We start from the raw sequence: 12,698 nt of genomic DNA, 5'->3' as shown, positions 1-12,698 counted from the left end.
CAGAGCTAGGATTGGAAAATGGAAGAAAAAATTAACGAAACAAATTGATTTTTACTTTCCTCATCTTATAGGAAGGAGAGTAATGTAATCGGGTGAAATTTATGGTCAGCTTTTTTCTATTTTCCAAGCCTATCCTTACCCTGCGTATAGCCACACCCTCCGTTACACGCTCCGCGAGGGCGTATAACATAAAACACGCTTGAACCTTATTCTAAACAGTCAGAGTACAAATGTTATATGTCTGAGCTTTGGTGTTTACGTCTGTTTTCAGCATCACAAGGTAGAGATGAGTAGAGAAGGTTTATACTTCTGAGCTTTAGTAATTACCAGAGAGACTTCTAAGCTTTGGTGTTTATGTTTACCACATCGCAAGATAGAGAGAAAGTGAAAAAGGATGACCGAAAAGCTCAGACGATATAATGAAAACATTATACGACCAAAAATGTTCAGTATAACGATTTCGGTGTTGGTTATACACAGAGCTAGGATTGGATAATAGAAGAAAAAATTAATTTTTACTTTCCTCATCTTATAGGAAGGAGAGTAATGTAATGGGGTGAAATTTTTGATGGTCAGCTTTTTTTCTATTTTCCAAGCCTAGCCTAACCCTGCGTATAACCACACCCTCCGTTACACGCTCCGCGAGGGCGTATAACATAAAACACGCTTGAACCTTATTCTAAACAGTCAGGGTACTACAGGCTACACACTGTACACTTCGTATTATACATGCGTGGCCAGAGTGCCCCGCTTTATACTCGTACTGTGATTGGTATTGTTAGGCACTATGAACTGTGATGTAGGGGAGGATGGTAGGCGGGTCGCCTGGGGGAGGGCCCCGTTCCGCACAGAGCTGTAGGGCGGAGGCGGGGGCTGCCCGGTGTGGGGCGGGGGCAGGTTCGGACTCTGGCGAAGGTAGGGGTTCCCATACGTCGCGGAGTAGCGCGGGTCGACGCTGTTGGAGGAGATGGTGAGATGGGAGGGGGGAGGCGTCTTGTCGGTGACTATGACCGAGTTGGAAAGGGAGGGAGGCAGATGAGGGGAGGGAGCTAGTTTGGGAAGCGTCTGGTTGTAGTCCCGTATGAAGTCCGAGAATACGAAGCCGTTGTTGTTGTGACCATCCTGTTGGGAAGAGAGAGAAGGAGAAACATTAATGAAACCGTCAGGTCATAATACTCGCCATTCACACACAGACCGTCTGTCGGACCACGTTCTCTCAGGCCGTTGGACTATGTATATCAGACTGTCTGACAGATCTAGGTCTCAAGATTTCTCCCCCTAGAGTCTTTGAAAAGGTGATAGAAAAGACCCCCATTTCAAGGAACATACGGGTGCAATAGTCAACAGTCCCACATACTGGACTCCGCACAGGAATTTCGTCGAAAAAGACCCCAGTTTCAAGGAACGTACGGCTAACGTGAACACTCACCGGCTTGAGAGAAGGGAAGACAGCGTCTGCGAAGTCCGCAGATGAGTAGCGATGGTATCTCTGATCCATCGGCACAGGACCTGCCAGAGGCACGCCTATCCTGGTGTGAACGCTCTCACTGCCTGTCTCTGAATCATGACCGGCGTAGTCCAAATGAACGTTGCTCACCTGAGAAACAAGAAAACGGATTCAACTAAGTAAAAGAAATCGATGAAATTTCCTGCAATTATGGAGAAGCAGACCTTGAAATCAGTGTTAACCGAATCGGAATATAAGCTACAGGAAGGTTTTTTTAAAAAAAAAAAAAAAAAAAAAAAAAAACAAAACAAAACAAAACAAATGTCGCTTCATCTCGCTACAGCCTTTGGTGACTTTAAGCAAGATAGAGAAATAGCAAGTTCTTTAATAAGTACTATTGCTTTTGGAGCCTAATAAGTGCTGTTGATTTTGGATCTTGAAATTTGATTGACGGACACTTGGAAGCAAAATATTGCACGTTTTGAATCAATCAATCGATCGATCGAAATTTATCGATCCACTTAATAATATTAATATATTTTGCAAAAAATGTCTCTATTACTACCAAGAGCCTACGCATAAACAAAAAATGAAGTTCATCACTTACCGAAGACCCGGTCCGGAACTCCAACTTGATATCCGAAATATTAGACGAGTTATCCGACTCCTTACACTGGTTCTTCTCGCCATCTGCCGTCACGTGATGCTCTATGCCGTTCCCAGGGGGAGGCTTCTTCACCTTACGCTGACATAGGATCACCACCATGGTCAGGGCCACTAGGATAACCACACACCCGATGACCCCCGTCAGGATGAGCAAGAGGGGGAAGCTCTCTGGAGAAGAAGAAAAAGGACATGTTGTTAGGTTAAGGACCATATTTTGCGGCGTGAACGACCTGGTATTCCAGAAGTGCCTCAAAAGAAATGAAAGGTCATATTTATGAACCAAAAAAAGACATGTTAGGTTAAGGGTCATTTGTTAGGTTAAGGACCATATTTTGCGGCGTGAACGACCTGGTATTCCAGAAGTGCCTCAAAAGAAATGAAAGGTCATATTTATGAACAAGAAAAATACATGTTAGGTTAAGGGTCATTGAATTTTGTGACGTGAACGACCTGGTATTCCAGAGTTAAAGCGCCTCGAAGGAAAAAAAGGGGTCATATTTATGAACAAATTACTGGCGCTCAAGAGTCTCAAGCTGCACTGAAGCATCACAAACATAGTTGGATTTTCCTTTCAGAGGCAGCCTAGTTAGCTTGGTTGGTAGCATGTCTGGATTTATCCTGAACGGATAAAGTTCGTTTTGAGAACGGCTGGCTTTCTCCTATCCTGTGTTCTTCTCTCTCCACTTTCGGGACAGTAAGACGAGTTAAAGCGCCTCGAAGGAAAAAAAGGGGTCATATTTATGAACAAATTACTGGCGCTCAAGAGTCTCAAGCTGCACTGAAGCATCAGAAACATAGTTGGATTTTCCTTTCAGAGTCAGCCTAGTTAGCTTGGTTGGTTGGTAGCATGTCTGGATTTATCCTGAACGGATAAAGTTCGTTTTTGGAACGGCTAGCTTTGTCCTATCCTGTCTTTCTTCTCTCTCCACTTTCGGGACAATAAGACCTCAGCAGTTACCTACAGTTCCCTCTATCAAACATGGTACCTCTAAAAAAAAAAAAAAAAAAAAAAAAAAAAAAGCAACTAGGTATATTCAGCGGAAAGAGTTGCACTTACTTTGTGGTTTGAGCATAATCTCAACACTGTCAGACCCATACGGATTAGATACGGAACAATTGTACACGCCGAAATGGTCGTGACGAGATTCTCGGATAATGAGCGTGCTTTTGATTCCCTCCTTGAGTGGATCTTCCAGAACCTGTGAATAAAAGAGAATGGGACATGAAACTATGTCCTTGAAATCATACTCAGAGAGATACCTCTGGTACTTCAACCTGATAAAATTGGAAAGAGTTAAATTTCATCTTTGTATCTGATAGGGAAGGGGTTCACCAAGGAAGTCTTTTGGGACCACAAAATTGAGAAAATGAACAACAGATTAACTGGGGTAGTGGATCTTGAAAGACCTGGGATCTGCCTAGGCTATCAAAAGGAAAACCTTGGGTAACTTTTCAATTTACGTTTAATAGAGCTTTAATTTATCAATTTTTATTGGTAGACCAAAATTTCCCCCCCCCCCCAAAAATGAATAATAGAAATTTTAATCGCTGTACATCGTGTCGTGTTGTAAGATAAAGATAGGTATCGGGACTATCTCTCGAACACGGGAAGTAAGTAAAATAAAGTACAAGTGTATATAACTCACCGAATAATCATCGGACGATCCCACTCCGATTTCTTCGCCCCGATAGCTCCAAGTGACTTTCTCCGGCGGTGGTATGCTGAATGCCGAACACTCCACTCGAGCGGTGTCCCCAGGGATACCAAACTGGGTGCGATGACTGATAATGGTGGGCCGACCTTTGAGGTAGACGGTGGCTTCGGCTCCCACCTCGGGAAAGCCCATGACGGAGGCTTTGCAGTAGTAGCGGCCCGCCAAATCATCGGAGGTCATCAGGAGCGTCAGATTGGGCGAGTTGCCGACCACCTGTGAAAGAGAAGAATGGGGATTAAATACTTATATGGAAGGTATGTGAAGGATTCTTAGATTCTTATAAGCTTAACCCATCTTTTGGGACTCTTTGTCCCAACACCTAATGAATTAAATGTTGTTCAAATGAAATTGGTCCCAAGGGCAAAGTAAACCTAGACCCTTGACAAATGGAGTGTGCCTGAAGGCATGTGATGTGTTCCAATCCGCACGACCCAAAGAAGGCTCAAATTACAAAAATATTCCTTGAATTAACTTATCCAAATGACCTTATCGAATGTTTCCGAACTCTATCTTTGACTTACCTTATCCGAATCTTCATGTATCCACGTTATCTCCGGAGCTGGATTTCCATCCACATCACACAGGAGATTGACGCCGGCGCCCCTATCCACTTGAACACTGTATGGACGCGCCCTAAACCGAGGTCCGTAAGTTACGTCCAGAGTTTCCGAGTCTTCGCTCTTCCCCACATCATTGTGGACCTGGAATTGGATAAAATGTCGCATGTGTCAGAAAGGAATGAGAAAAGGTGTCATATTAAATATTGAGGTGTAAAGTAGTTCATTGTGGACCTGGAATTGGATAAAGTGTCAGAAAGGAATGAGATAAAGAGTAGCACACTCAATATTGAGTAGATTAACTCCATACACAAAAGGTCCAATCTGAGGCTTAGATGTACAGGCAAACAGCCAAAGGAGGGGTAAGCTTCTACGAATCTAATATGGAGTACGTTAAGTAGTGAGTAGTTACATATCTTTGAGTTTTCAACGTTATTGCCTAAAAAACATCAAAGCTGCCGGAAACGGTTGTCGGAAATTCCAACATCAAATCTCATGAGAAGAATTAAGATTTAAAAACGAATTGCCAAATTGCCATAGACCTATCTCCTTAGTCGATACAAACTTGAGCTATTTTTGCTGAAATTTTAGACGAGGTGGATTCAGCTCAAGATTTATTGAGCTTGTGAAAGAATTGTTACAGCTCAAGATTTATTGAGCTTGTGAAAGAATTATTAGATGAAATCAAATCAATGATTGAGAAAATGAACAAAGAAGGCTGGGGTAGTGGATCTTGAAAGGCCTGGGATCTGCCTAGGCTATCAAAAGGAAAACCTTGGGTGACTTTTCAATTTACGTTTAATAGAGCTTTAATTTATCATTTTTTATTGGCAGACCGAAATTTTTTCCCCCAAAAAATGAATAATAGAAATTTTAATCGCTGTGCTTATCGTGTTGTAAGATAGGTATTGGGACTATCTCTCGAACACGGGAAGTAAGTAAAATAAAGTCCAAGTGTATAACTCACCGAATAATCATCGGACGATCCCACTCCGATTTCTTCGCCCCGATAGCTCCAAGTGACTTTCTCCGGCGGTGGTATGCTGAATGCCGAACACTCCACTCGAGCGGTGTCCCCAGGGATACCAAACTGGGTGCGATGACTGATAATGGTGGGCCGACCTTTGAGGTAGACGGTGGCTTCGGCTCCCACCTCGGGAAAGCCCATGACGGAGGCTTTGCAGTAGTAGCGGCCCGCCAAATCATCGGAGGTCATCAGAAGCGTCAGATTGGGCGAGTTGCCGACCACCTGTGAAAGAGAAGAATGGGGATTAAATACTCATATGGAAGGTATGTGAAGGATTCTTAGATTCTTATAAGCTTAACCCATCTTTTGGGACTCTTTGCCCCAACACCTAATGAATTAAATGTTCAGACGGTGGCTTCGGCTCCCACCTCGGGAAAGCCCATGACGGAGGCTTTGCAGTAGTAGCGGCCCGCCAAATCATCGGAGGTCATCAGGAGCGTCAGATTGGGCGAGTTGCCGACCACCTGTGAAAGAGAAGAATGGGGATTAAATACTTATATGGAAGGTATGTGAAGGATTCTTAGATTCTTATAAGCTTAACCCATCTTTTGGGACTCTTTGTCCCAACACCTAATGAATTAAATGTTGTTCAAATGAAATTGGTCCCAAGGGCAAAGTAAACCTAGACCCTTGACAAATGGAGTGTGCCTGAAGGCATGTGATGTGTTCCAATCCGCACGACCCAAAGAAGGCTCAAATTACAAAAATATTCCTTGAATTAACTTATCCAAATGACCTTATCGAATGTTTCCGAACTCTATCTTTGACTTACCTTATCCGAATCTTCATGTATCCACGTTATCTCCGGAGCTGGATTTCCATCCACATCACACAGGAGATTGACGCCGGCGCCCCTATCCACTTGAACACTGTATGGACGCGCCCTAAACCGAGGTCCGTAAGTTACGTCCAGAGTTTCCGAGTCTTCGCTCTTCCCCACATCATTGTGGACCTGGAATTGGATAAAATGTCGCATGTGTCAGAAAGGAATGAGAAAAGGTGTCATATTAAATATTGAGGTGTAAAGTAGTTCATTGTGGACCTGGAATTGGATAAAGTGTCAGAAAGGAATGAGATAAAGAGTATCACACTTAATATTGAGTAGCTTAACTCCATACACAAAAGGCCCAATCTGAGGCTTAGATGTACAGGCAAACAGCCAAAGGAGGGGTAAGCTTCTACGAATCTAATATGGAGTACGTTAAGTAGTGAGTAGTTACATATCTTTGAGTTTTCAACGTTGCCTAAAAAAACATCAAAACTGTCGGAAACGGTTGTCGGAAATTCCAACATCAAATCTCATGAGAAGAATTAAGATTTAAAAACGAATTGCCAAATTGCCATAGACCTATCTCCTTAGTCGATACAAACTTGAGCTATTTTTGCTGAAATTTTAGACGAGGTGGATTCAGCTCAAGATTTATTGAGCTTGTGAAAGAATTATTAGATGAAATCAAATCAATGTTCTTACCTCACACTTGACGATAGAGTCGTGCTGATGCCTGGTGATGTTGGTGAGGTACAACTCCGTTGCGGACGCCGCAGCAGGCACGGGCTGGTCATTGATGTACCACCTGTACTTCATGTGACTAGGGTTGGCCTCGGCTTTGCAGTATAACCGCACGTCTGTGCCCTCCACCAGTCGATTGGAACCGATAACGCTGACCTGAACCTGTGAAGGAGAGTGGAATAGATTGTTTATACTGACAGCAGAGGACAGAAAAGTCCCTTTGGGAAGTTTGGGTGAAGATTTGAGGATATACCTACTAGATTTGGGAGTTCTGGGATCACAAAATCGAAAACAAGTGGTTGATTCAGTACATTAAAGAACTCAGAAGAAGAGCCTCCAACGCCAATACGGAACCCCATTGGTCCGATGGAGCCCAAATTTTCACGAGAAATATTTCTTGATGCAATGAACATTTTTGTCAAATTTCATCAAAATCAGACTGACTTGACTGTTCGAAAGTTATTAGTGAAATACAAACAGACTAAAGGAAAACTAGTGCAGTTTCATTGGTTTTTGTTTCAGTTTGTCTGTTTCATTTTATTCGTAACTCTCGAACGGTCTATTCGATTTTGCTCACATATCTCATTCAAATATAAGATTACAAATCAATGTTCTTACCTCACACTTGACGATAGAGTCGTGCTGATGCCTGGTGATGTTGGTGAGGTACAACTCCGTTGCGGACGCCGCAGCAGGCACGGGCTGGTCATTGATGTACCACCTGTACTTCATGTGACTAGGGTTGGCCTCGGCTTTGCAGTATAACCGCACGTCTGTGCCCTCCACCAGTCGATTGGAACCGATAACGCTGACCTGAACCTGTGAAGGAGAGTGGAATAGATTGTTTATACTGACAGCAGAGGACAGAAAAGTCCCTTTGGGAAGTTTGGGTGAAGATTTGAGGATATACCTACTAGATTTGGGAGTTCTGGGATCACAAAATCGAAAACAAGTGGTTGATTCAGTACATTAAAGAACTCAGAAGAAGAGCCCCCAACGCCAATACGGAACCCCATTGGTCTGATGGAGCTCAAATTTTCACGAGAAATATTTCTTGATGCAATGAACATTTTTGTCAAATTTCATCAAAATCAGACTGACTTGACTGTTCGAAAGTTATTAGTAATATACAAACAGACTAAAGGAAAACTCGTGCAGTTTCATTGCTTTTTGTTTTAGTTTGTCTGTTTCATTTCATAAGTAACTCTCGAACGGTCTATTCGATTTTGCTCACATATCTCATTCAAATATAAGATTAAAACTGGTTCAAAAGATAACGCGTTCCGCCAAAGAAAAATTCTAAAAGTTCCACCAAAGTCCTACTTACCTTGGGCGCATACTTGACGAGCAACTTAAGTCGGGCCACCTTGTAGGTTCTGTCGGCAGTGTTCTGGGCCTGACAGGTAAAGGTGGTGTTGTGGTGCTCCTTCTTGGGCGTCAGCACCAGGGTGGATTTGACGGTAGTTCGTCGTCCATCTACGGACGCCTCTTCCGTAACGCGGACGTTACTCATGACGGTGCCTGTGCCGTCGATCCAGGTGATCTGCGGACAGAGGACGGTAAGGGGTTAAGGTCGTTTTTTTTAGCTAAATCCCCTTTAGGGGTAAGTTATTTATTTCTAATTTATGCTCAACTCCATACACAAAAAGGCCACTCTGAGGCTTAGGTCTTAAGTGTAGGCTGTAGGGGCAGCTGCCCAAAGAATGGGATAAGGTTATACGAATCTGACAGGTGAAGGAGGTCATACAATATGGGTAAGGGACCATAATTACGGTACGGTATACTGTGGGTACTACCCACAGTTGGGTTTAGGGGAACGTTAGAAGGAAAAAATTCTGAGCAACTTGCAAAACTCCAAAGCCGGTTCGCCCCATTGGGTACCAGAACACTATGTCCTCAGTTGAAGATTTCTCACCAGATTCATAGTTTTTCTGGTAGGAGAGATGATGAAGAGGGGAAGAAAGAAATTAATATAGGAGGGAGAGTGGAGAGGAAAACGAAGGAAGAGAAGGAATAGGTACATAGGGGAGAGAGAGGGAGGTAGGTTCAGGAAAATGGTGGCTTAAGCTTCAAAAAACTTATGGATAACAATATCTTTGGACGGACCCAACGGAGGCGGCACGCTTCCTTGATCTGAGGACGGCAGAGGAGGTCGATGAACGATGCTAACACAACAACAACACAACTTCTGCATTCACTTCTCAAGCAGTAAAGAGAGAAGTAAATACAGCAGGACGAGTAGCAGGAGAGAGGGCTGAATATAAACGAGGCCTAAGAAAATTGACAAGGTTGCTAAAAGCCTAGGAACCATTCTATAACACAATAAATGAATGAATCATGTGAATGCTTCTGGATTTAATCTTGTCTTTTAATTACCTCCCCTGAGAGCCTATAGGTGTAAACTTTTTAATTTATCTCTTTCTTCCTTTTTCTAGGTATCAAAATGAAGATTTTGGATACACACAAGGTGCCACAGTGTGCAAAGAACTTCTTGACTGATTACTGAGATTCATCATGTTGCACTATGAAGAAAACTAGTCAATATGCTCCATACAACAATGTTGAGCTTGTATAGACACAGATCTTTATCTGTGATCAATCAGTGTTATAAAATACTGACATATGGCAATATAGCACATTTCCATACTAGTATTAGGATCCATGAAAAAGCTCAAGTTGGAGATGGCACTTTCAAAAAGAAAATAGAATGTGTGTGTGTGTGTGTGTGTGTGTGTGTGTGTGTGTGTGTGTGTGTGTGTGGTGGGATGTGTGTGATGGGTGTGGTGGGATGTGTGTGATGGGTGTGGTGTGTGTGTGGTGTGTGTGTGTGGTGGATGTGGTGTGTGGTGGTGGATGTGTGATGGGTGTGGTGTGTGTGGGGGGGGAGTGTATTTGTGTGTGTGTGGTGGTCCCGTACAAAGGACGGGTCAACCACTAGTCTACAATAAAGTAATGGAATACAGAATAACAATAAGAAAGTCTTTAGCTACTTTTATCGGGTTTTTAGCGGGATATCTACGTATGTACCCAGAAATGTTTTATGACGTTGGAAGACAAAATCGTATCTCATCTTATTCACTGTAATCACACACTTATGACCTGGTAATCCAGCCACTGTAATCAGTGGGCAGTCCAGCAACTAGCCTCATGTAAAAACCACTGGCTTTTAGTAACAGTACAGTCCAGTTGGATAAATTCTGCACAGCTACAAATCCAATTGAAACTTTATCCAACTGAAATTGAATTGATTTGATCCACGAAGCCTGTAGGTGTCCTGCCTACTTGCCATATGAATTCAAGACATTGGACACCGAAACTCTCATCTTGGAATCACCTCACTGTAGCTCCCTCATGTTTATTTCTACAAGTGATCCACCCACTCGTACATTATTTATACATTTGTGTGGCATAGGGTTCAACCCATCCAACCCAGGCCGACAGAACTTATCCTCAAGTTAATCGTATCCCAGAGTCCCCCCAGAAAAAAAGGTTCCCTAGCAATGGGCAACTCTAATAACCAACCTCAAAGGTGTAGTGGTAAGCACGGTAGACTTTGAATCTGGAGGTTATCGGTTCGAGTCCAGGTCAAGTCATAAAATTTAGTGTGTATTAATCGAGGGACAAAACATTTGTGACAAGTAGATTTGCTTAATAATAATAATAGTGCTTATTTATACTGCTCGCATAGGACTGAAAAGTCCCTTTACCCCAGCAGTAGGCTATTACTATTATTGTGGTCAAATTCTCAAATTATATTGAGGATAAAATTCCCTACCTCGGCTGGGATTGAACCCACGCCCTCCTGTTTACCAGGCGAGCGTCTTGACCACTACACCACCGAGGCTTAACACAATTGAAATTCCTAATTAACAGTTTGTCTAATAAAAAGTAAAAAAACCCCCATAAGAACTCATGCTAAAATGAGTATTAAAGACCATATGGGTGACATTGGGGTTGAACCAAACAATTTCTCATGCAAACATGATCTACAGTATAAAAAAAAGATCAACTAATCGACAAGATAAGTCGAATCACCACCACCAACTCATCTCTTTCTTTCTTTCTCTCCCTTCCTCTCTCACTATCCTTCTCTCTCTCTCTCCCCCTCTCTCTCTCTCTCTCTACTCTACTCTACTCTTTCTCTCTCTCTTCTGTTTTCCCGGTATCCCAACAATATCGTTTCGAGATAGGTACTGCTTTTGGTCTTGGTTTGGTTCAGACTATACTACAAGCCTCAGCGTATGAGGTATACAAGGTGATGCAGTGGCTGGATTACCAGGTCATAAGTGTGTGATTACAGTGAATAAGATGAGATACGATTTTGTCTTCCAACGTCATAAAACATTTCTAGGTACATACCCATGTGATTTTGTCATGTCAAATTTTCTGATAAATTTTTGGGCCCTATTTCGCGGGCGTCTCTTTTATGGAGTCCAAGAGAGGTAGGTCTTCCATTGACCTATTAGTATAATCTGACAATAAATAATCTAGTCTGGTGACAGGCTTTTCTGAACTTGTATCTTCTTGCAGTGGCTGGATTACCAGGTCATAAGTGTGTGATTACAGTGAATAAGATGAGATACGATTTTGTCTTCCAACGTCATAAAACATTTCTGGGTACATACCCATGTGATTTTGTCATCAACCAAATTTTCTGATAAATTTTTGGGCCCTATTTCGCGGGTGTCTCTTTTATGGAGTCCAAGAGAGGTAGGTCTTCCATTGACCTATTAGTATAATCTGACAATAAATAATCTAGTCGAGTGGCAGGCTTTTCTGAACTTGTATCTTCTTAATATCTCGAACAACTCCAGTATTAATCTCTCGAATAACTTCAGTATCAATCTCTTGATCAACTCCAGTATAGTCAACTTGTTTTATGTTTGAAGTCTCGAAGAGAAGAGATATATGGATTTCCAACTGGTACAGCTCGCCGGAGATTACTCATAATATACTTTGTAAGCCATTTTATAATTTCTATTTATTTATATTTCCATTCCTTGTGTGTGTAAGTTTTTAAATACCTTTTTCTTCTATATTTTTATTATTTTTTCGAAATCCGAATCCTTTTTCTGTATTGGTGGGTTATCCTCGGTCGGTGTTCTGTGTGTTTTGAGATAATCTTTTGTTTTTAGTACAGCTCGCCGGAGATTACTCATAATATACTTTGTAAGCCATTTTATAATTTCTATTTATTTATATTTCCATTCCTTGTGTGTGTACGTTTTTAAATACCTTTTTTCTTATATATTTTTATTATTTTTCGAAATCCCAATCCTTTTTCTGTATTGGTGGGTTATCCTCGGTCGGTGTTCTGTGTGTTTTGAGATAATCTTTTGTTTTTATGTCTACAATGTTGTGTTTCCGATTTAGTTGTTGATTAGCTTCTACAATGAGTGCATCAGTGTATCAGTTACGTGGTCGGAATACGTCCGGATTTTCGCCCTATTTCGGATATAACGCGGCCGGTGTTGGGTATCCCGCGGTCGGTATGGGATATGGTGGGGTTGGTGTTGGGTGTGGTTTGTTTTTATGTCTACAATGTTGTGTTTCCGATTTAGTTGTTGATTAGCTTCTACAATGAGTGCATCAGTGTATCAGTTACGTGGTCCGAATACGGCCGGATTTTCGCCTTATTTCGGATATAACGCGGCCGGTGTTGGGTATCCCGCGGTCGGTATGGGATATGGTGGGGTCAGTGTTGGGTGTGCGGATTATGGAGAGACGTATGGGAGTTGTGCCTATGAGACCCAGCATCAGCAGCAGGTAAGATTGT

At 42.3% G+C, this 12,698-nt stretch overlaps 1 protein-coding gene across 1 annotated transcript in view; it reads right to left on the bottom strand.

Annotated features, from left to right (window-relative positions):
• Window positions 1-332: 332 nt before the first annotated feature.
• Window positions 333-12,698, bottom strand: part of LOC103513805 (irregular chiasm C-roughest protein) — a gene marked incomplete at its 5' end in the record, with an annotated part of 39,196 nt that continues 26,830 nt past the window's right edge. The window contains 8 exon segments of the mRNA XM_017445958.2: window positions 333-1,122; window positions 1,430-1,597; window positions 2,055-2,281; window positions 3,171-3,312; window positions 5,353-5,634; window positions 6,185-6,364; window positions 7,541-7,741; window positions 8,250-8,465. Of these exon segments, the coding sequence (XP_017301447.1) occupies window positions 724-1,122; window positions 1,430-1,597; window positions 2,055-2,281; window positions 3,171-3,312; window positions 5,353-5,634; window positions 6,185-6,364; window positions 7,541-7,741; window positions 8,250-8,465 (1,815 nt within the window). The 3' untranslated portion in view covers window positions 333-723.

Source organism: Diaphorina citri, unplaced genomic scaffold (assembly GCF_000475195.1).
Source record: "Diaphorina citri unplaced genomic scaffold, Diaci psyllid genome assembly version 1.1 scaffold1029, whole genome shotgun sequence".
Classification (NCBI taxonomy): domain Eukaryota; kingdom Metazoa; phylum Arthropoda; class Insecta; order Hemiptera; family Psyllidae; genus Diaphorina; species Diaphorina citri.
Note: the sequence above shows the minus strand (reverse complement) of the source record. Positions and strands in the feature narration are given on the sequence as shown.